This window comes from Harpia harpyja, chromosome Z, assembly GCF_026419915.1.
Source record: "Harpia harpyja isolate bHarHar1 chromosome Z, bHarHar1 primary haplotype, whole genome shotgun sequence".
NCBI lineage: Eukaryota > Metazoa > Chordata > Aves > Accipitriformes > Accipitridae > Harpia > Harpia harpyja.
Window position 1 is genome coordinate 24,713,928 of NC_068969.1, and position 24,449 is coordinate 24,738,376.

Here is a 24,449-nt window from a genome sequence, read left to right on the forward strand (position 1 = left end):
CTTTCTAAATGAGATTTCTGATTTGCACATGCTAGTGCTCCTAGGGGTGAAAACAACTTTGTTGTTAGCAAATGAACATAGTTCACGGGACCGAATTAAGTACTTGCCATATACCATTAAAAGGCAGAGATGAATTTGGATAAATCTTACACTGCAAATGTTGTATCTAGTTTCTTTATGCGTGTTACATAGACACACAGAATAAGTAGGATTCAGTCATTTCGTTCATGGAAACCCCCTTTCAGAGTGACTCACAGTAAGACCAGCTTCCTGTCAACACAAACTCCTGCTACAGTCACTTCTGAGCAGCTCTACCAAATGAGAAGCACAGGAATATGATTCCAAAGGTGCATTTTTGTGCAAAACAGAATTCAAGTAGGTGATCAAACTGTTTGTTTCACATGTTAAAAGACAGTGCAGGCTTCCCACTTAAAAGCAGTTATGTTTAAAATAGAAATTTTAATAGATTTTAAAAAAACCAAAACCCCAGGCTCCCCAAAAGGTCTTTTAAGTGTGTGCCAGTCTTCTTTCAAATATTCTTAACAGAAGGATTTCCATTTAGTAACATAATTTAAATCTTCTGTGTAGGATATATTTGCAGAAATCAGATTACAATTAAGCTAAACTGTTTGCAGTCGTGTTCAGCTGCAATGCCCATACAGGTTATACACAGGCTAAGATAGTTCTCAGCAGAGTCATTGTCACAAAGGTCACTCAAATTTTTGCCAAGCTTCTGCTGTTTAAGAAGTTGTAATTTCCCAGAAAAGTCAATGGAGCCTCACTGCGCCACGCACACTGCTATACGTAGTACACAGTACTTATTAATTCCCAATACATACATCACCTCAAATGTCAGTGTAGTCTATTCAAAATTCACTAAAATAATTTTTCTTTTTCTACCACAGAAATGACTAACGATGAGTTGGAAACAATTGACCAGTCATGAACAAAGGTCTGAAACAACAACTTTTATGTATGGACAGTTTTACTGACAGGTGCTTATTATGATGACTTCAGAGAAAGAAAGAGGTCAAAGCACATTTGTGCCACCACTTTGAATACAGCAGCCTGGTTCTATAGAAAAGAGGCTGAAACCAATTTTTCTCAGAACAAAATATCAGAGATAGCAGGACTGCTGAGCATCTAATACATCTTTTGAATGTATGGTTTAGCACAACAGACGTTAGAACAACAGCTAGGCGTCTTACAAATCCTTGCATCCCCATAGCAGGGTCACAGAGAGTTTAATGGCGGGTAAATTAATAGAACTCTTTTGATATTGCAATGCATTACAGATCTTGTAAGATTCCATCCTAGAGAATAATTAAAAAGACTTTACAAGATAGCTTTTCGGGGGGGGGGGGGGACTTTATAATTCTATTAGACTCTATTCTGGCCCCTAAGTGATATTTGGCAGGTCTTTTAATATGCAAGCCTCAATTTACTTGCTAATAAATTAGCTGTTAGGAAAACAAAGCTTCCCATGAAAGGTATTAGTAAAACACAAATGCAAACTATGGAGATGTTCATCAGTATCCGTGGTATCTCACATAAGTTGTATATTCTTGTAGCATCAGTATCCTTTTGGACTTGGGAACTAATCAGACACATCAGGTGTAACAGAAAACATGACAAGGCACATTGCAGGGCCACAACAAGATTATCCCCCCTGCTTCTGAATTATGACTAAGAATTAAGAATTCTGAATTAAGAATGAGGAATGGGACTAGTAGGGACTTCCTGCTTCACAGGTCCTATGTCAGTAAGAGGAGTTTAGATACCTAACTGTCAGGAAAGTCTCCTCCATCCCACGCTCCTTTAGCCTTAGCATGGTTGAAGAGTGGGGAACAAAATTCTTGTATTTAATCTCAGTATTTATAGCTGCAGTTTAAAGGAAATAATGTTTTGACCCTTCTGCCATGGACAAAGGCAAAAGATTGTTCCTTTGCTCTTAGCCTTATAGTATTTTTAAATTGTGTTACCCTCACACACCTCCTCCATTTCCTTGTCCCATTTTTTTTAAGAAAAGACAGTTCCAGTTTGGTCAAATTCACTTAGAAGTCATGCTTTTTATACCATGCTCCTTTCACCTTTTGAATACTGTCATGGTTTAACCCCAGCCGGAAACTAAGCACCACACAGCTGCTCGCTCACTCTCCCCCGGTGGGATGGAGGGGAGAATTGGAAGAGTAAAAGTGAGAAAACTCGTGGGTTGAGACAAAGACAGATTAATAAGTAAAGCAAAAGCTGCGCACACAAGCAAAGCAAACCAAGGAATTCATTCACCACTACCCATCGACAGGCAGTGACTTAGCAATTCAGAAATTTCATGTAGGACCAGACTGTTTCAGTGAGGAGAAATCATCCAGGCTTGGTTTACACTTGAATAAGGTTAGCATGGATATTTCAGTTAGGGTGGGGAAAGCTATCCCTAACAGGCATACCTAACCCACCACTGACACAAATAATTTCTATCAATGAAAGGACCTCTACTATTATGTCCAGGGAACTGTTTTTTGGTTTGCCTTTTTTTTTTTCCAAAACTGTTCATTTCTCCTCTACAAACACACAACAGTCTCCTCTGGGAGAGCCTGGCAGTCCAGCTCCACTGCCTTTGCTGTACCAGCACAGCCTTGGAGAGGCAGATACGTCCTTCATAATTCAGAACAACTTTTCAGTGCCACTATTTCCCCAGAGTGGGCAAAAGCAGGATGGCCGGGTACAAGGACTGTAGCTTCACACAGGCCGTATCGCTCCTCGGTTACCTCCTGCACCCAAGCAGCACACCTGACACAGCACCTTTGATGGCTTAAGCAACAACAACTTCAAACAGCCAAAATACCGTATCCTCGCCAGAGCTGCAGAAAGCCACAGAAGCGCTAGCAGTAAAGTTGGAGGAAAGATGGAGCTCTAAAGATTTAAGTTTAGTAGAATTTCTTTTACTGGAGGGCAGAAGGGGCAGGGTGTAAAATTCAAACCAAAAAGTTTTCATGGGCTTTATTCCCCTCTCCTCCCACTACAGCTATGAATAGACCAACTGATAATATTTTGCCTTCAAACTTTGCCTCATAAAAGAATTAAACAAATTTCACCTTCAGAAATGTACATTCCTGTGATAGTGTATTCATTAAAACACTCAGAGGCTGCGATTCAAACTGCAGTAAATGGGACAAGCAGATCTCCATTTTAGATTCTCGTTATTACAATTCCCTTTCAAATAAACAACTTTCTTAAAGTAGCAGAGAGAAAGCAGAAGATTTGTTTCCTTTAAATTATCCATTGGTCAGTGGCAATGGCCTCTTCCTGCAGCCTTTCTCTTGTGTGTGGTCTCCTTGATCAAGCTGCTTTATTTAAAACACATGAAAGCAGCCTGCTCAGTCTGAACTGCTGACTGAAGCTGAAACACACATGAAAAACCCTTAGCCGCAGGAAAGATCCAAAAAGTCCTTCTGATTCAGGCTTCTCAGCAGGAGGCAACTTTTTATTATACACACGTACTCCCACACATAAAAATGAAAATCCGCTAGCTGGTAATGGCCAAATCATGTTTTGGTAGAAGCAGAGGCGGCATGCTGAGAGCGCGTTCCCCTGGCCACGCTGCGGGGAGAATGTGTCTGCCCATTCAGAAAAATGTGAAACATGCTGATACCCGTGGTCTGCATGGACTGAGCCACCACGTACAGCACTTTGGGCTGAATCTCTGACCATGGACCTGTGGACATGCTCCATGCACCAGCACCGCACCTTCACCTCTGCACTGAGACGTGCTGCTACCCTGCACGCACCCACGCGCAGAAAGCCCGAGCTTTGCTGCAAGTCCAGTAGTACACAAACCCAGCACCAACAGGAGACTTAAACGGTCTCCTGATGAAAGAATCAGCACATTTACACACAGTGTTTAATAAGTTCTGAGTGTTGTGGACAATGCTGCAGCTAGCATAACACCATTTACAGAAATGCACCAAGCTCAAACACTGTTTTTTTCCCAGCCACGTGTGCTGGTCATACGGGGAAGTTTTGAATGATGATGGAAGGATGTGACAACCCAACAAAACTAAGAGCTGCTTCTCTTGGCAGCCACCTGATGATGCTTTGCTGTTTCCATTAAAAACTCCTAAGGACACAAACTTCTAACATTAATGGAGAACATTTTACAAATATAGCTAAGTCTTGGCAGCAGCACGGCAGATCCACTGCAGTAATTTAATGATCTCCTCTACTGACAACAGTGAATCCTGGGTATGTTTTATGGTAATTTATGCAGAGGAACTTTCATTCTGCATCATTGCAGGCAGGGAAGCCATCACAGCTGTTGTCCAGTGAAGGCAATTTCAACAACAGATGGATTGAACATTGCACAAACCTGCCATGGGTTTTGAAAGATGGTGTATGAATGATCCTGTTTACTCAAGGATCCTATCACAGGTAGACCTATCAGAAGAAACAAAAGTGTTCATGTATACCACTTCTTCCCCCTTTTTCTTCCCCAAGGAAAGAGAGCCCAGGTACAAAGAAAGCAAATCTTAAAAACACATTGTGGGTTTGCTTCCAGAACTGTTAGAAATAAGTTTAGGGATTATTAGTTTCCCAATCTTTAAAGCTCATGCTAGCTCAGCAGGCACTTTGACAAATCCCTGTTTTCTGGATGTCAAAGCAGATTCAAGACCATGAAGTTGTAACCCCTACTGGAAGAGCAAGAACTCCTGAACTGTGCAACCTCAGCTCTTCCCCACACAGGCCACTGAGACAGCACAAAGGACTGGATCCCATTAGACCTGTCTGACTGGTTTACAGCTTACACCACAGGCTATCTATCCACACTTCATTCAGACATTAACAGCACCATTTGAGGTTAAAATCCCATGAAAATTTTTGAATTGTAAACTACTTTGGTTTTGCCTTCTTTTTTATTTGTGTGTGTAAGAATATCTCTTTATGAAGTTATCTCAAAGTAAACTTGGCTGTCAGCTAGCAAGTAGATGCTTGTAGGTTAAAAGGTTACCTGAACAAATCCCAATACTTAACTCTCACTTCTGTAGTGAATCCATGGCAACTTTCTGTGTAGCAGTGAAGTACCCCAGAAGAGCAAGTAAAACCAGTACCAAAAAGCAGGCAGCAAGAGTGACATTTGAAGAGGAAGTGGTAAAGCTATCACCCAAAGTCCCCTGAAAGCAGTACTTTCTTAAAGAGGTTACAGAAGGAAAGAGCCTGACACCCTCACATGCATTTTTCACTGAAAAGCTTTCTATACTGCTCATAATTTTTTTTATATGGGAAGAGCAAACTTTTTATTTCACTTCTCAATGCCTATATTTTAATACAAAACTAGATGCCCGGCAAGTTTGCTATTACTCCAGAAGGAATCAGAACAACAAAGAATGACAGCGCATAGATCAGCACTGTTCAGTCAGCTTGTTTCTAAAGCGAGTTGGCAATGCACGCACACCACAGCAGAGCAACCACTGAAGGCCCACCAGAGATGTGTGTTACCAGTGATTAAAGTGTTGGGAGTGAATAAGTGACAGGAAGTTTAAAACAGGATTTAATTCTCTAATCTAAAACAGTCGTTCAGGATGCCCCAGAGGCAACAATGAGAGAAAAAAAACTGATCCAGAGGTCAGGGAATCATGTGCTAGGCCTTCTTATGGAGCCTTCATGCTGTCATTTACAAAGAGGCGTTTAATTACCATATCCAAGTAAACTAATCTGCGAGTGCGAAAATTTCCTTTCTAGGTGAGCAGTTCCCCACCTAAGGAAACTACACATCTGCACCTCTGGCCATTCCTGGTAGGAGCATCAGCACCACAAACATTGCCTCCAGGAGGCAGGCATAACTCTCTAGGTGCACTAGAACTACTATACAGATCAAACTAGATAAAATCCTTTTCGGGGAGGCATGCCCACTGATGAAAACCTTCTCATAAAGACACTGCAACTTAATAGATTCATTAGAAAGAATACAAGTGAGAAGTTTTGAAGTGATTCAAGCAAGGAAACTGAGAAAGCCACAACTTTTCTCAGCCTTGTTGCTGATATGTTGTATGATTTTCAGCAGGTCTCGAAACACTCAAGCCTTGGCCAAGACCTGGGAGCAACTCTCATCCATCAACATGCAGAGACCAGCCAGGCAGTTTCTAATAAGGGACCTAGAACACTCCAAAGGCTTTGGTTGCTTGTTTTGGAAACATCTTAGTTATTAAGGAATGGAAGAAAGAGGGAGATAATGTTTTTGGTTTATATATCAAATAATCAGTGTCATCACAGCAATAAAGACAGCTTTTGATTTAGGTACTAACTTATTGTACAAGAAGCTACAAGTAAAGTTTAGCTTTTGATTTCCTTTCACAGTCTTCCTGTTCAGAAAAACAGATCTTATTTCAAAAGAAGACCAGGACAATTCAACTTGGTCCCAGCTGAAACCAGGACAAGAGCATAGTTTGTGGGCTTTTTGCTACTCTCCCCTCTTCTGTTTAGTAATGAAGGTATTATCGTTGTCCATTTCATCTTAGAAACCTGCCTTTCTTTACTATCATTTACTCAAGCTTAAGTTCTGGTCTAATGAATCACTCACATTTACAAACACAAAGGAAGTGACTAGCCAGTGAGTCACTCCTGTCACTCTTAAGACCTGAATTGTTTGATTCCTCAGTGTCACAGGCGGTGTAAACTGTACACATCTCCACTAAACCGGCATGGCAGTGCTCTATTGCCTCTTGGCATATGACTACACGAAACATCAATCAAAGGAACTGTCTGTCCACTGTCCTCTACGAGGTCCAGTAGTCCTCTGCTGCCAGTTTGTTACTTCTGCTCTCTCATACCCTAATTAGTATTATTTCTATGTCAGACTTTCTTGCTATGCAGAATGTCCCCTTCCGTATTTTCATCTCCCCTCCATACTCACACTCTCACTGTGGGTATTACTATTACTATTGCTGTTGTTGATGAGAACTTTTCTGTTCGCAATAAGCAGCTACATGAAAATTACTGATAGCAATGACTGAATGCACAGCAAGGCTCTCCTCAGCCAAGGAAGGGATGGAAAGCACTGACAGGTTACATGAAACACAAGGAACTAGAGTCCAGTAACATCCAGAATGTCCTTCTCCAAAACTGGCCTAGCAGTGTTCCCAAGTACTAGAAACATTTGTGGATGTGAAGCAATAATCGAGTTTTTCCTCAGGTTTAAACTTGTAATCTGATCAGCTGCAGGAGCTGGAAGAAAGAAATATCTGCCACGTGTCAGGGCCTGGTGATATATTTGTATGGGGAATGAGAAGAAACATTCTGCTGTATCAGATGTTAATCTGTATACAAGATCTGACCTATCAGGGCCAATAACCTGATCCAGTATCAGGAATTCTTAATCTGAGGGGTGGCTTTTCTGGCTGGAACATTCTCCTTTTTATATAAAGTCACTCCTCAAGGAGACAACTTGGATCCTACCCAACAAGATACAAGAAAGAACTCTGCTCCAAAGCTTTGGAAAGTAACATCAGGCATGCACTGTATTTAACAGACCTATAAAATACTGGTTCCTTGTAAAAAAACAGTACGAATAATTAATCATGGGAGCAGTTTAACTTGCACATGAAGGATTCTCTACCAGCTGATGGTTTTATATTAACGTCACTTTTTTCAAAAGTATGCTATAGGCAAACAGAAGATACAGGCTGGATGCAGGAATTATTGAGTGAAGATTCATGTAACAGACCTGACCAGAAGTCACAAAAATGGCTCCATCTTTAACACTGAAGTTCAGAGAATTTTACATTGTTTTTAGTGTAGTATGCCAAACCCCCACAGTTGTAAAATATATCAACATCTCATCACAGTAGTGAAGGAACTTGATTTTTGTCTAAAAGATCCCACACATTCTCAGTGTCACTAAGGATCCCAATAAAAATAAATGGCTAAGGGATCTATTCTGTCAGAATACAAACTGAAAGAACCTATTCTCTTACATCCATGCCTTGAATTCTCCTTCCAGCATTAGGCTGACTAAGTCAAAACTTACTTTCCAGCTAGCTAGCAAGAGCCCCAATTAGGTGGTTTGATGAGGAGCACGCTGTGCCAGTTTCTGACGTCAGTAATGGACCAGTGTAGGTGTTTCTTTGAAACAATGAAAAGCCCAGCTCACACTACCTATTTAATAGCTTCAAGCTGTTAAAACATAAATATATTTTAAAAAAGCATCCTGTGGCACCAGGAGACAGCCCTTTGAGACATCACATATGGCTTCAAGAGAACAAATTTGAAGCCACAGACGATCTACTCTGTATTTCTGAAAATTATCTCTCGGAGGCCAATGGTTACAAGTCCTCGGAGATGGATTTGGTAGTGCTGGAAATCAAACTCACCTTCTCCAAGTTCTTCTAAATTCTTGTCCTTGTTGAGGACTGACCCCATAAACCAACAGCCAGAGCAGCTCAGATCCTTCCTCAGGTCACAGGTTTATGGTGAGGGAGCATGCAGGCTGCCTGCAGTAGGAAGAAAGGAAAAACTGCTAGGAAGCAGAATACAACATTTGGCATTAACTTTCAGGAAAAGAAATCTACTAAATTACATTTGAAACTGCTGATCAAACCCCATTTCATTTCTGAAATTTCTTCCCTAACTGGTATTGTTTTGTTTTCCATTCCCAACAAAACAAGCCTGATCCAATTAAATCCAGTCCTATCACCAGCTAGTGTCATCTTCCCTAAGGGAAGTAGAAAGTATCCTTCCTCCTGTCAAAGCTGAATTCATCTCAGTGGGCTCTTCACCTGCTAATCATGAGATCTTTAGTGATGAATAAGTGGAGCAATTATCATCTGATGGATATTACATTAGCGTAATTGCTGAGTCTGAGTGGAGCTGTAGATGAAGAGCTCACTGAGCACAGGAAAGTGCCACCATCCCTGCTCCAGTGCAGACCCCAGGGATGGGTGTCCATACAGACTCCAGCACCTCCTGAGATGTCAGACCACTGTAGGGGCACAGGGCTGACCCTGCAGTGCCTCCCCTCAGGGCACACCTCTCCTGGCGGAGGACTTCAGACCGCACCAGGGTTTAATATAAGGCTCTGCAAGAGCACGAGCTCACTTAAACACTCCAAGTGTCGTCCAACTGAGGTGCCAGTGATTCGCTTTTAGCTTCAGACTGCACAGAAAGGTAGGACGTGGAAATCATAGATGTTTACAGGAGAGACCCACAGCTGCTTTGCCGTAAACGCCAGCCATGTGTGGCCACTGGCTTGTTTGCTGAGGTTTATCAGGGTGTCTGGCATCTCTGGGCTACTCAGGGTTCAAACACATAAAAGTTGCTGGTATAGTTCAGACACCTTTTTGCTCTCTTTCTCATCGGGTATTTATTTATTTATTTACCTCAGCATTTGCATGCCTTATAGTTTTACTGAATTTCTCGTAACTCCTGAGGTAGAGGAGTGCTATTTGAGACATTTTAGAGGTGCAACACTGCGACAGAGAGGATAATATTTTCAAATATGTCTAAACGTCATAAGAAGCTAGACTCCATTTACAGTGTGTTATCACGCTGGAGCTCAGCACTCTTTGAAAATCACTGGAATTTGGGTTTTGAATAGCTTGCTTTATTATGGGGTGCGGTGTAAGTGTGCAGTGCTTTGCTGCTGGGGGGATCCACAGCTTAGACAGGGGCGTGCAGGCAGGTTCCTTGACGGTGCCACAATGGAGGGGAATGATTAAATACTCAAAAAGGGATCTAGAAAGCCATCCAAACCTAAACTAGCAGCAAGAAATGCAGAGAGGGGAGGTACGGTTCAAGCCCTAAAGCAGTTAGACACTTCTGAGTTCTCACTTGAAATTCCCCACCTGGCCTGTGGCATGTAAGGCAAATTATCTTTTCCTCCAGAAAAATGGCTTTCCCCGTGCCCCTCTGGCTGCATTACACCAGCTTGCCCTGCCAGGTTTGGTGGTGGAGCTGGAATCCAGGTCAGCTTTGTCTCATGGAAGCACCTCAGCTCCCAGACCAGACAGTCAATGGTCCAGCAAGTACTGGCACCTAGAGAGGTAACTGCAACAGCAGAGACTCATCACCCCCCCGCAGGCTGAAACAAACAGCTAGGACACCCAAAGAGAAAACTTATTCTCCAGGTCATGTGGAAGAGGAGCTTTGACGGGCCCTCTCCTTCCACTCAAATTGACAAGACAAAAGAGAGCCCATAAAGCTAAGCACAAAAGGTCTCAATATCTTTCTTTTGGGAAGGGTTGAGGTGGAGGGGAGATACGCTTTGATTTAAGTGAGAGATTGCTATCTCTGGATCAGTCTCCATGGGCAAGTTGGAGAAAGAGAAGGTCTTGTCTGAGAATCCTCCCAGGCCTTGGGCAGGAACTGATGAACAGCTTCAGGAATTCAGCAGTTATGTTCATGTCTGCCGACAGAAATTTAGGTATCCATGGCTTTTAGGTACCTGCAAGATTAGGCGAGACTTTTCAGTTGCTGGAGGTACCTGACAACTGGATTCGGATGCCTAACAACTGACTTGCACGCATTCACAGAGAAGGAAAATGGTTCCTCAAGAGCTTGACCCCAGGTGGCTGGAGCTGGGAGTTACCACTGCCCTGTTCTTTGAACTAAAGACCAGCCCAATCCATTTGCCAGAAGCAAAAAATACAATTCAGATCTGTATTAGCTGGAATAACAGGCAACTCTTTTTCCTGAATGCGTTTTTCAAAGAATTTAATTTTCTAAAATATATATTCATTCAAAATCAAAGGAAAACTTAACAATAATGGGGTCTTGCTCGTCCATCCTCAAATAAGGCTTCAGGCTTCAGCTACCTGTGACTACAGCTTTTCAACCACCCCTCCTTTTTACCCTCTAACTGCCAAATGGAGCAATGGTCTATAAAAGTCTGCACAAGTCTGGAATATCTTGGGAACCCATTTTTAGTTACATTCAGCATTACACGAATATTCATTTCGCTGGCATTTCTCTGAAGAGCCAGGCACGCAGTGCAGTAACTTGCCGTCTGTGTGCAAGACCCATACATAGGGCTTCACTGGTGGTCTGCAGTGCATTAGTTTTCATTAACGGTAAGCTGATATGATCTCTGATATGGAGATCTAAGATAGCTCACCAGAGGGAGAATGCTTCATGAATGCAGGAAGAGATGTAAACAGAGCAAAAGACTACTATTTCTTGAGTTTCTTCTGATTTTGATTATCACAGTGAACCCAGGATTACCTTGAGATGAGCCTCAAACGTACCTAGTGAAGCCAATGAGGTTTATCCCAGAAATTAATTCACTCTACTATTTTCATATGTATTTTAAAAGAAGCTATGGCTAAATAAGCAGAATATAGAAAGCCAATCATTCTCACATAAATATGTGATTTTCTTCATACCCACAATAAAATGTGTGGAACTATGTTTTTGCTGTTCACAAATTTGGATCAAAAATGTTTTGTCACCACAACCAACACATAATCCTGCTCTGTCCTGCAGTGCGGCATGCTAGTCCAAGGACAGAGAGACAGCTGGAAAATGTTATATATTTGTGACTTGCCAGAAACAAAAAAGGTCTCATGCAGCACCAAGTTGGAGGAAAAAACCCACGCAGAAGAGACTTGTACTGAATCCAGGTAAGATCTACACAGCTTCCGCTATAGCACTGAATACAGGCAACAGCATGGTGCTAGTGCTAGCAGTGCTGATTAGCATGCTGCTTCTACAGGATACAAAAAAGTCATTTGCAGTTATCTGGTAATTCCCAGAAAGACAAGAGTGCTGACTGTTTTGGAGTCCTGATCCTACCTGCTGAAGTCAGTACTTCTAATCTGTTTACATTCCCCTTCCTCACTGTCTAATTGGCATTGTTACTGTGGTTCCTTCTCAGCCATTCTGCCACAGAATCATTTCTGGGGTGGTTGAAATGCTTCTTCCCATTCAAGGATATTTCAGGTAATCAAATCCAATTTGGATTAATTGTGATGTTTTTCAGTCCAAAGTAAAAGTTGAGATGGTCTGGAGCAAAATCCAGACACTGAAAAAGATCAGCTGTCTCACTTTAAAGCTTTTCTTTGATGCGGATTTCTTAGGATGATATATCATGGATATTAGATCTTCCTATCCTCCAGCTTTTCCATGATGGCCTTGAATATTTAGGGATCCCAGCATTCCATAATGCTTTCTTTAAAAACTGGGCTGCTCCGAGCAGTCCCACTTGTGTTTTTCTCCTCATGAAGACCAGGCTCCTCCTTAGGTATGCCTTAGGAGGGACAGGCTTTGCAGCTGTATGTTGAGGGGCTGATTTGGAAGAAAACATATCTCCTTGCTCAAAGAACTTTAACCCTTGCAAAACCAAATGCCAGATGGGATTTATACAACACATCCCTGTTACTGCAAGACAAAGCATACCGGTTCACACCAAATTAATTCTACAGCTCTGAAATTAACTCAGTATAAGCAGTCACTCCAGGCAAGGCAGGTGCAGACATAACTTTGTGCTTCATTATTGGAAATTCAATGCCATCTCTAAATTTGTTTATGCCCTACCAAATTAATTACATCAATCCAAGAAGTTAATTTCAGTTACTCTGGTCCAAATTAAGCAACATCTTTGAATACCTTTCACTGCTTTCATGAAAACTGTTAGTGGTGTAAAGTTCGATGTGCGCATTGAGTTTCTTGCTAGATGAGGCTCCATCAGCAGAGTTTTCATTTAACAAACCTTACAGAGGACAAACCTTGGTTTCTCTGGGCAGAGGTGTATGCGACCCAGTACTGAATGGCTTGATCCGTCTCACGTTTTAAGCACATCTTTTATGTTTTGTAGTATTAGCTTCTCTTTCTTGTATGGCCTTATCACTCATCTGACTTTCCAGAGCACACAGCCCTGCAACCACCCATGCTGCCCATACAGAAATTGCTAATTGTGGCTTATTTGTTCATGTGCGAAATCTACTGGGGACAGAAAAGGCAGGATGGTCCCCTTGTTAACAAAATACCTCCAGTATAAGGGTTTGTGATACAATTTCTCACTTGAAGTTGGTAACTGTTTGTCTTGGCTTATCACCTGCTAGCCTCAGTTCACACCTCTTCTGACTAAGGCACAGGGCTCACCAGTGCTACAATAAACACTGACTAATTCTCCCCCATCCAGTAACCACTACGTTGCCAATTCACTCCTCTTCTGATCTCTGGGTTTCAAAATAACATTACTTTATACTTCAGCTGGAGATTGCCAAACACTGTACTATATTATCTTTCTCTCCCACAGATGGAAATAGTAAAACTTGAGAAAATTAAGTAAATCCGTGAAGAACGCTGCTGATGAATGGCTTACCAGTTCTGCCTCCCAGCCCACTGCTCTACCAGCCTCATGTGCCAGGAAGAAAAGCCACAAGGCCTCAATACCCCAGACCATCACTCTGTCGGCCGCACTGCCCAGCACTCCTATTCTCAAGACCTGGCTCTTGCTCTGGCATGCTAGAAGGCTGGCACTGCAGTTTCAAGCTGCTCCAAGGATAAACTGAACCATGCCAGCCCCTCACCACCTTGCTCTTGCAAGCTGTCTGACTGACAGCGGATTGCAAACACACAGTCATTTCGATCCATCACACTCCATGCTAAAAACTCCTCCGGCCCCATATTTTTTGCTGAAATTTGACTTGCTACGGTGCATCTTGTCCCAACACAGTGCATCCTTCTCACATTGTCCTAGAGCCAACCAAGGATTCATGTGCTTGATTTTTACTTTTGAAATTCAGGACTGTTCACCAAAGAACTCCAGAGGCTTTCTGGAGAAAACCCTGATCCCTGCAAAGTCGGGGAATGGTGGTACAAAAGCAGTCTGAAAGTGGCAAGTGAACTTTTGAGAAAGGAAAGTACTTGGTTGAGTTGTTTGAGGGTTTGGGGTTTTTTTGTTTGTTTTCTTGCTTTGCTATCTATAGTCAAACAACACTTTTGGAAAATCATACATTTCTGAAAGATTTGTCACCCAAGTTGCCTTTTTCAGGGATGAAAGAATCCATGCAGGTGTCTAACAGGTCACCTTCAAAAAAACCCAAACACCCAAAAAGCCAGAAACCCAGAATTTTCTCATGTGGAAAGCTAGTAACAAAAATTAAAAGAAATCCTCAATTCATCATACAGCGATCCAAACCATGCTTTTTTAAAACAAATTTGCAAATTATGCTTAAGTGACTCTTCCAAAGTCACACAGCAAGTCAGTGGCAAACTAACCATATAGCTGCTGTGCACAGTCATATGCCTATTCTGAGGTACACAATGATGTAAAATCCAGATTGTTCTTTTTTTAATATTCATCCTATAGTCCTAATTATAGGATAAGTTATTGGTCTTAGTAAGTTAAGTTTATTGTAAATGTTCTTCAGTTATGTGCCAGTATTATGAGACAAATAATTTATTCCAGGATAATATTAGGACACTTTCTTTAGTTGGACAATTGCCATTTCCATCATTCTGTGGATTAACCCTGAAGAGCAAGAGTGAAGAAAAACACAGTATCCTCTGGGATACATCCTGCTATTTGAAGCGTGCCTTCCAAATGGACAGACCCAATTCACCTGGCGTACAAAACCTTCCAGACAAATGGACGGCAATGTTCTTCTTCAGGTATGTACTAAACCAGCCACAAAATCGATGCTGCCAGCTCATCAGGAACCACTATTGTCTCTAAATAAGTCTAACAGATCTACTCAACCAGTACCTTCTTGCTTTAACTGAACATTTCTTCTGGGAGCCAACTGGATTTCTTGGCTCTGGGAATGGGGTTCGTAATGGACATGAAAATACAACTCTGGTTTTGTCTTGAAGACAGCTTGTCATTTTTTCTCTCCTACCAAAACACAGGTCCAATATTGTGTATAGGGAAAAAATATATTGGCAGTTTGGATAAATGAGAATATGTATGCTACTACCAGTCTGACGATGCACACTGACTCCCACAGAATAGCACAGCAAGAGTTCCTTTTTCCACCTACATTGGTGACACTACATCCCAGCTTACATAATTATGCAGCACCAACTACCAACACATCTATGGTTTGCTTCTACAGAAAGAGACAGAAATGAGGTAATACACAGTTGAAAACCAGGGGTTTTTTATCTCATAGTCACTCAAGAAGGCTTTGAAATATACAGGAGCTTTCTGTAACCAAGGATTGATCAAAGAATGAGAATTAAAATACTTAGATTCCACGGAAACTGTTCTGAGTTTTGCCAGGGTCACCTCTCTTCTGCCCCATAAAGTCCAGAGCAGGTGCCGTCACTGCAGTGCATCACCATGTTCCCACTGAAAGCAACTGCAAAATTCTCACAAGGGTTCAACAAATACAGTGATTTCAGTGGCAGCCGAGGACACTCAGACACTCACACAGCTGAGTCTGCACCTTTCAGATTGCATGGGAGGACTATCCTCTAATTCACTGTATGGGACCCTTCTCAAGATAAGATCTTAACAAAAACAGTAATGCAGTTACATTTATTACACTGTCAGTGTGCCTCCCACATAGGAGGGTTTGTCCTGAATCCTTAGGCGAAAATTTCTCTTTACACCCACTGTCACACATGGTGCCCTGCAGTGCTGGTCTAAATGGGTTTGCGTCTGTCATTCATAAAGGTAACATCTACACCTATTGAAACTGAAAGATACTTTGGCTCTACGCTTACAGAGCTCACCAGGAGTTTTTAGGAGGAAAGCTGCAAGCAAAGCGTGGTATTATACTAAGAAACAGCCTTGCATGGGTATTAGACAAACAGATGTCTTCAGCTACTGTAGGACCTGGCCACTGGCAGGAAATAATTCTGCGAGTGGTGCTTGGACAGATTTCAAGAGCTGAAGCATAGCAGGCTGATTACCGGTTCTCACCTTTCAATCTGACACCAACTGGGAGAGGTCAGAGCTGCTGCTGACAGGCCAGACATATGGAATTAATTTAAGGGTCTGGCAAACACCTTCACCAAAATATGCTGAAAATTCTGCTACTGAAAGTAGCTCAGCAAGCCGAGTTCGTTATTCCACTTGAATCACAAAGCTCTCCCTTGCTATAGGTATTGTTGCAGCATAGAGCTAAGCAAAATCTGTAAAATCGATGTGAGCAGCAAGACACACACCCGGGACCTGGCCGCTTGGGTTCCCTGCTGCTGCAGGGAGATCACTGCCTGAAGCTGCACTAGCTAGGTCAGGGCTGTGCACGGCATGCCCACGCTGCTCTGCTGGCACGGAGCCTGTGAGCAGGATGCTCTGTATTGCGCTAGCCAGCAAACCACACTAACTTTATCTACAACTTAGAAAATGCTGCAGTAAAGGTGTAGTGTCACAGGCTGCTTCAGCAGTTGCCAGGGGCATAACACATGAGGATACAAGTTTGTGCAGCCACCATCACACCCCATATCGCGGCACTGTCACTGTACCGAAAAGACTTTGCAGGGTGCTAGCTACTGCAGAAGTGCAAACATGCCCTAGTGGCTCTCTCTGCTTTAGCTTACTTTTAAGTTCTCATCAAAGAAGCCATTTCACAGAAACTTTCTCCAGTATGTTTATGACCCAAATTCCATGGTTTTAATTCTGTATTTTCAGACTTGAATCACAAGTTAGAAATAAACTGATGGAATAAAACCCACACCTTCCCTCTCCAAGACACACTCTCACACACACATACTTCTCACGTGAAAGCAAAGAGACGCTTCAGAAGGCTTAACGGCAAGCAGTGCTTCAGGCATCCTGCCTGTTAGTAAAATGTCACAGTGGAATCAGAATGTACGTAGGAAAACAGAAACAAACAGTGCTCTCGCCAGCACGCGCTGCAACTGCAGAAGAACAAGCTGCAGGGACAAGTTGTGTTTACATTTATAAATCCAACGCTGGAAACAGGTAAAGACTATGGGATTTGAAGAAGAGAGGAGGCGGGAAAAGTGTGCCTCTCCAGCTTCACGCAGTTCACACTTTGTCATACTGACGCAGTCATGGCCATGGAAGGTATTTAGGGAGGCCTCTATCTCTTTCTTTCTGTGCCTTCTGAAAAAAACATTCAGCAGCTAGTTTTTTATTTAAAAATCAACTCTAGTGCTGGAAACATGCCAAAGACAATAGCCAGAAGACCAAGGAAATTCAGTACTTTTAATAACAAGGAAAAAAAAAAAAGGAAATGGCCACCCATGGTTTGCCACCCAAAGGCAGGTGGATTCTCACGGCAGTCACGCTCACGCGCTGTGTAGGTGCGCAGCCGGCAGAGCACGTCGACCGCTCAGCCAGAGACCCGGGCAGCGGGACCGGGGCCGTGCTCAGCACCGCACCAGGGCCACGCTCAGCACCGCACCGGGGCCGCGGCCTAGCAGTGGCCTTGGGACCTGCGACTGCCACCGACAGCCTCCGTTCTGTCAACGCTCCTCACGGAACACCTAACTGACCGGGGCTGGGTAGGCGATTCGCACGGACCCTTCCTCCTTTCCCTGCATCTTCTGGTTACAGTTGCCTATTTACTACCCCTCGGCGCAAAACTCCACCTCGCCGTTTTCTCACAGCCAGGCGTCAAACACAGATCTGCTCTCCCGGCGGGAACGTTTCCCGGGCGACAGGCAGCTTCCTTAAGGAGCCTGGGCACAAACGAGCTCCTCCGCACCGCCGCCCTTCGCTCCGCAGGCGGCGCTCTGGGCCGCTCCCCCGGCGGGGCCGGGCCCGGGCCGAGCCCCCCGGCTCCGCTCCGCTCCCCCGGTGGGGGACCCCGCCGTCGGGCAGCAGGGGGCGCTGCCGCCAGCGCGCAGGCGCGGGCGCGGCTCCCGGCCCGGAAGCGGAAGGGGCGGGCGGGCGGCGGCGGGACGCACTGCTGCCTGTGCCGGCGGCCGGAGGCTCCGGCGCTGCGCGGCCCGGCCCGGCCCAGCGGTCACCGTCCGCCGGCGTGGCATGGCGGAAGCGGAGGCGGCTGGTGGCGTGGGGGAGGCCCCGGCCCCGGCCCCGGCCCCGGCCGAGGAGGGCGCGGAGCTCACGGCCGTTATCGGCGCCACCGTGCCCACCGGCTTCGAGCTGACGGCGGCCGAGGAGGTGCAGGAGAAGCTGGGCTCGGCCTCCAGGATCAGCAGGGACCGGGGGAAGATCTACTTCGAGGTCCCGGCCCGGGGCCTGCCGCAGGTCCGCGCGGGCGGGCGGCCCGCTCCGCTCCCCTCCCCGTTCCCCTCCCCGCCGACCCCGGCCCGCTCCCCGCTGGCCCGGGGCCGCGGCCGGCGGCCTTGCTGCCCTGGCTGTGACTAGACTAGCGGTGGTTTTAACGCAAAGGACGGGATCTTAGCCCACCGTGAGCGAAATAGTTTCGTTTTAAAGGCATTCGTTATGAAAAACACTTGAAAACCCTGCCTCGGCTGTCCTGGTTTCAAGAGCTATATCCGGGCTTATTGTGGTTTTACAAGGGTAGATGAAGTCAGAGGTGGGGAGCTTAAGTCCACACAAGGAAGTCTTCCTTCTGGCTTTGCACGTAAAGTGATAACCCCCATATAAACAAAAAAAGTGGAAAAAACGCAGTCTTCTAAATCTGGATGTAAGATTGCAACATTCTAATTACAATGAACACGGAGTCCCCTGGACATATGTGGTTAGTAACATGCCGCTGTGGTTTCTCATTTCTTCTAGGTCCATCGCCTAAGGTCAGTGGATAATTTATTTGTTGTTGTTCAGGAGTTCAAAGACTATCAATTTAAAGAAAACAAGGTGAGTTACTTATCGTTTTTCAATCAGTTCTGGGTTTTGGAGTGTTTTTTTTTAATTCAAGATGAGTTTCAGAAAGTACTCTGTTTCATGAACAAGTTGTCTTTTTTATTTTATTTGTGATATTATCCCAGTTCCTCTGTGCTGGCTTGTAAAATGGAAGTGCAGTCGTGTTGTCTAACATAATTTCTTCAGTTAAATATGCTGCGTAGGCAAAATCTAGGATCAGAGCCGGTACCATGCTTGTAGGTCACACTTAGACTGAAGTATCACTTCAGTTGCTTATTTTAGCATTAGCTGTTTATTTGATGAGATAAATGATGAAATACTATGGGTCCTGTGACTTTTAAGTGCAGTTCTGTTTAGTTATGGCAAAAATCTCACAAAAAGCTGTAAGCTTCACTTAAATGTGTAGTGGGTTACATGTTTAGGAAACTAATTTGAGAGACTTAAAAAAAGGATCGTTTTTAAAGAGATGGAATGACTTCAAAGCACAACTTTTTTTGTCTTTTAAAGGAAGATGCTCTAAAGGATTTGGAAGATTTGGTTAAAAAACTGCCTTGGACCAATCCATTGAAAGTTTGGGAGCTGAACAACAGCTTAAAAAAGAAAAAGACAAAACGCAAAAAACATAATCTGCAGAGTACTGCAAGCAAAGAGAAGTTGAATGAGGATGGACAAGGGGAAGGGACAGATCAAAAAGACGCTAGTAAACAGGAGGGCTGTGCCCAAAACACTGCAGGTGTAGAACCTGCTAGCGGCCAGGATACAGAAACGACACAAGGAGTGACATCCCGAAATGGGGAAGAGGAGGAGGAGGAGGATAATGAACAAGCAGATGCTAAAGACGAATTGCAGGCGGGTTCTGGGAGTGAGACCAAGGCTGGTGACAGTAAGACAAGTGAAGGAGAGGCGAAGGTGTTGAAGTTCCGTGTTACGTGCAATAGAGCAGGAGACAAGCACAGTTTCACGTCAAACGAGGCTGCGAGAGACTTCGGAGGAGCTGTGCAGGAGCACTTCCAGTGGAAAGCTGACATGACTAACTTTGATGTAGAGGTATAGTGTTGTGCCTTGGAAGTACCTGCATTTCTATTGTAAAAATTCTTAGTTCTTAATTCTGGTGCTTAGAGATCTCCAAAATGCCTTCAAAAGATGACTCTGGAACTAAAAACTGGTAACACTGAAATCACGGCCTCCTCAGAACCATTCCTTTCACTGACACATTATGTGTGTCCTCAGATCTCACCACTTGCTACTGCTTTGGCTATCCATAATAATAATCTCTTTTGTGGCCCAGTGTGGGCACCTCTCCTCTTCCTCAGGTCCCTCTTTTGCTCTGCAAACACTGCTGTCGTCTCCTCAGGTTAACTGATTAACACCACTACACCCAATGCAGCTGAGCTGGTGCTCAAAAGTTTTCTGCTCTCCCTCAACCACAGCAAAAGCACTGGTACCGAGTGTTACCTCCTCCTATAGCATTTGGTCTCATTCATATTTAAGTATAATGTAGGTGCCTTCTGCTTTACCTTTACCCTCATTAAATCTTTCCTTAATCCATTGTTTTATATCAGTGTAATAAGTTAACAGAAGATATTCCCTCTAGAAGCTGTAGTTTTATGGGTGAAGGGGACAAAAAGGGTTAACATTAACTGTCCAGTGTTTATTTCTTATCATAGGGAAAGCAGAGATTTGGAAAGGACGACCAACAGATGTGGTCCATCAATGGCATGGGATCACCATTTCTGAGGGGCAGAAAAACTGACTTTTTCTTGCAAGTCTATTAAGGGCTGGCCCACTGTCCTGTAACAGTATTTTCACCTTCCAAATTAGTATGGTGGAGGGACCAGGAATATGATTTTTAGTGCTGCTTTGCAAATGCTTCACTGTGACTTGTGGGACTTACCCGACTTCTCCGCCATACTTATAAAAGAAAACTTTTTTAAAAGTCAGCATAATGGTTACAGCACTTTTTTAAGTCTTGTGTAAAAGATTCTGTGTGAATGAGAAAATGCTCGTTCTCATTCTGTGTGAATGAGAAAATGTGTGAATGCTCTCCTGAATTTTGTCCATTGTTGCCATTAAAATGGTGCATTGCTTTTCTTCCAAGGATGCTCTTTTACACCTAGTTCCTGTTTGTTTTTTTTTAAATTACCATCCAAGATTCTCATAAATACCTACCAGGCATACTATGGAAAACTTCTGTTACTCCTGAAATTTAGTTCAAGTTTTTTCTTTAGGTTCTTCTGAATATTCACAATAATGAAGTAGTTGTGGGTATTGCATTAACTGAAGAGAGTCTTCACAGAAGAAATATTACACATTTTGGACCCACAACTCTTCGTTCAACTCTTGCTTATGGCATGCTTAGGTCAGTGCGATTGCATAGTATTATATTATTCTCAGTTAACAAGTCATTTTGTTTCAGAAATTAGATCCTTCATCCCCCCCACTGCTTCCTCAAAAGCCATTTCTGTTAATTCTTAGAAAAAGAAAAAAAAAAGTAAAAAAAACAAAAATAGCATAGCTGCTGAAACAGTGTTCTTTGTAATTAACAGTGGATGTTTTCCAGCTAGTAAATGTTTGCTGTGTTAGCCAGTTTTCAAAATACTGTATCACATTCTTGAAAGTATTTCACTGTATTGCTGCTTATAAAATGCTAAGTAACGAATGGAAAAAATAATCACATAGAAGTTTTTTTGTTAGAAGGGTAGAATTGGAGTGATTAAAATAGTTCAGTTTTCCTTCCTTACAGAAATTCACGTGTTTGAGACTTTTCTCTTTTGTCACCATATCTTTTTTTCTGTTTCTCAGACTCTGTGATCCACAGCCAACGGATATCATAGTTGATCCCATGTGTGGTACAGGTGCAATACCAATAGAGGTGATTCTTCCTTTATTTTTTAACTTAATAAAACTTGACAGTATCTGCAACTGAATAATACGTGTAAGTTTTCTTGGTTATAACTGAATAGCGAACTCCAAAAGTATCTCATCAACTTTTAAACATACAAACACACTTTTTGTAAATGACCTCATTTTCCTTCCTAAAGCTGTAGCAGGAAGAAACTAAAACCAGAAGTATTTTGAGCTTTTAAGGTGCATAATACCTGTAACAGGTATCTGTTACAGAATTTTAAAATCCTTGACATCCACTTCCAGTTGCTTTGTTGTATTCTGTCATATTTGAGTAATTTTTCTATTTGTTTGTTTTGAATTAAGCAGTGTTGATGCTAGTGTTGCTTATTATCAATATTTCCACCCCAGGGAGCTACAGAATGGCCTAGCTGCTACCATATTGCTGGTGATAACAACCCACAAGCTGTAAAGAGAGCAGCAAACAACATCTGTTCTTTACTAAAGAAAAATGAGAATAAGGAAAGGTGAGAAGAGTACCAGTGATTTTTCTTTTCCTGCAGTATTGTATGTAAAGAAATCCATTTTGCATTGATGCATTTCACTATCTTATTTGTATTTTCCTGTTCATTCTTTTGCTAACATTATAGACCTCCTCAATTTAAAAATATTCTCAGTAAATCATGTCTGAGATAAGTGTCTTTGCACTTGCAGCAGTACTTCCCTGGGCATACCCTTAGACATCATTCAGTGGGATATTTGCAACCTCCCTTTGCGGACTGGTTCTGTGGACATTATTGTGACAGACATGCCATTTGGAAAGAGGTGAGGTATCGCTGGTAAAGTTACTGCGCTTAACTGCCGCTACTGCATGTGCTTGCCTGTCCAGGGTCAGGGTTCTCTCTGGTTAGTTACTTAACTGGGCCTAATTAAGAAGTATTGATGTACTCCATATTAAAAATGCAGGACAAAATAGTGAATGTGGTCCTGAATGAGCTAATCCATGCCTGAAAGACCAACAACTGTTAACTATTTTTCAATGATCACAAAGGGGATCCTAATTTATTTTGCAGGATAGGGTCAAAGAAGAAGAACTGGGATCTCTATCCAGCCTGCCTTATGGAGATGGGCAGGATCTGCACACCAGGGACAGGCAGGGCTGCGCTGCTTACGCAGGACAAGAAATGCTTTGCCAAGGTATGTTCTGAGAGAAAATCAAACCTATTTACACTTGAAAATATATTGAGGAAAAAATTGTAAGCTGACTTCATTACAGAAGATGATCTATTTTTAGAGCAATAATAAGTAACATTTAAATGCAGTTTTAGACCTGAAGAGTCATTTGACATTGCTATCAGATGAGATTTAGAATAATCAAAAATAATTTCAAAAGCAAATTTACCCTTATTGTCTTGTCTTGAAGCTGCCACCACTCTTTGGCTGGTTTTTTGGATTGCAGGCCTTGTCACGAATGGGACACATCTGGCGCAAAGGTCAGACCGTATGGGTGAACGTAGGGGGACTTCATGCTGCAGTGTACCTTCTGAAACGCACCTGGGAAAGAGCAGAAGAAAAAAGGTCATTCTGGTAACCTGCATGGAAGAAGACAAGACACACCTCCGGAGTTTGTTGAATAGCAGTCTGGTAAAGCAGACGCCTGAGAGCATAGGTCTTGTCAATTCCTGATGAAAAAAAAAAAAAACACCTATGTAGAAATTGTAACATGAATATTAAACCAGGGATCAACTTGAGACCTACCAGTTGTACTATGTGTTCTGAAACATTGTTATTTAAATCACCTCTTTCCTCCCTGCCACCCAAACTGAAATTCAGTAGTGGAATTAGCAATGCTTTCCTTTGCCTGAGTCTTCTTTACTGTGTCCATTGTATTTTTCAGTTAAATGTTTATTTCCTCTGCTTATAGTAGAAAACATGTTGAGGCAGCTTTGGAGGTAACAGTTAATTTATTTCCCAAACTGTAGAAATCCTATATGTATCTTAAAATGACTAACAGGACTACTAAGACTGTCATCTTGAAGGGTTTAGAGGTAGTATCTCTTTAACGTAGGATTTTTTGAAATTGAAGTTTTCTAATTTATGCCATTGCCCAAATGTAAACTAAGATGATAAACCAGTATCTGTTTTTCATGGTCTGATAAGCAAATGCCAATTAGTAAACAGCATGCTGGTGCTACTGTTCTCTTCCTGTTACCTCAACTTAGTGCTAATTGTTAGTAAATATCCATATTTTAATGTACCACTGCCATGGGTGAGGGGGGTAACACACACAGCCTTAGCAAACTGTTGGTAGTTACTATTTGAGAACAGATACTTTTAGCAATTATATTGAAAAGTTCATGTTTTCATTGTCTACTGTAGACACATCAAGGTGGCAATATGTTTAAATTTATTAGGCGATTTAACTGCCGTAGTTATGCCACAACATTTACAAAAATGTACTACCTGTTGAATAACTTGAAGTTGCAAATATTTTTTTCTTCCATGAATATACTGTGATTTCTCAAGCCTCTTACTCTTTGCTCATCAGAGGTTGAAAACACTAGTTACCAGTTTGCCATTTTTATTGAAGTGCATTCATGCTAAGTATGTGTGTTTAGAGGTGAATTAACAAGTATTAAAGTTTTAGAAATTTTGCATAGGAGATGAGTCTTAATTGTATTCTTTTTCTGGTCCGTGTCCAGCCCTTTATTTACTACAGAGTTGTCTTTCTGGATAAAATAGTGCCAACAGTGTCCACTTAATTCTTTCCTACACTGCATGGTTTATGTGACAGCGTCAAGGTGATGCAGACAGTTGTTGCGTGAGGTAGCTATCTAAATACTCCTGCTCTAGTGAACTCTACAGCTTAACCTGCATGTATTACGTTCTTAAAATGCACTAACACCTTGGTGGT

The 24,449-nt window shown here is 42.7% G+C and overlaps 2 protein-coding genes across 2 annotated transcripts in view; one reads left to right on the forward strand and one right to left on the reverse strand.

The window, feature by feature from the left end:
- The window catches only part of SRGAP3 (SLIT-ROBO Rho GTPase activating protein 3), a 175,811-nt gene extending 158,208 nt beyond the window's left edge, over nucleotides 1-17,603 (reverse strand). The window contains exons 1-2 of the mRNA XM_052776314.1: nucleotides 17,491-17,603; nucleotides 8,361-8,480 (exon numbers count right to left, since the gene is read on the reverse strand). Of these exons, the coding sequence (XP_052632274.1) occupies nucleotides 8,361-8,409 (49 nt within the window). The 5' untranslated portion in view covers nucleotides 8,410-8,480; nucleotides 17,491-17,603. The remainder of the gene's footprint in view (nucleotides 1-8,360; nucleotides 8,481-17,490) is intronic.
- Nucleotides 17,604-17,881: 278 nt separating this feature from the next.
- THUMPD3 (THUMP domain containing 3) lies at nucleotides 17,882-24,197 on the forward strand. Its single transcript, XM_052778128.1, has 9 exons — nucleotides 17,882-18,112; nucleotides 18,608-18,685; nucleotides 19,199-19,738; nucleotides 20,920-21,050; nucleotides 21,494-21,563; nucleotides 21,947-22,062; nucleotides 22,250-22,360; nucleotides 22,609-22,732; nucleotides 22,995-24,197. The coding sequence occupies exons 1-9, from the start codon at nucleotides 17,888-17,890 to the stop codon at nucleotides 23,124-23,126; spliced, it is 1,527 nt and encodes a 508-aa protein (XP_052634088.1). The 5' UTR covers nucleotides 17,882-17,887; the 3' UTR covers nucleotides 23,127-24,197.
- Nucleotides 24,198-24,449: the final 252 nt, after the last annotated feature.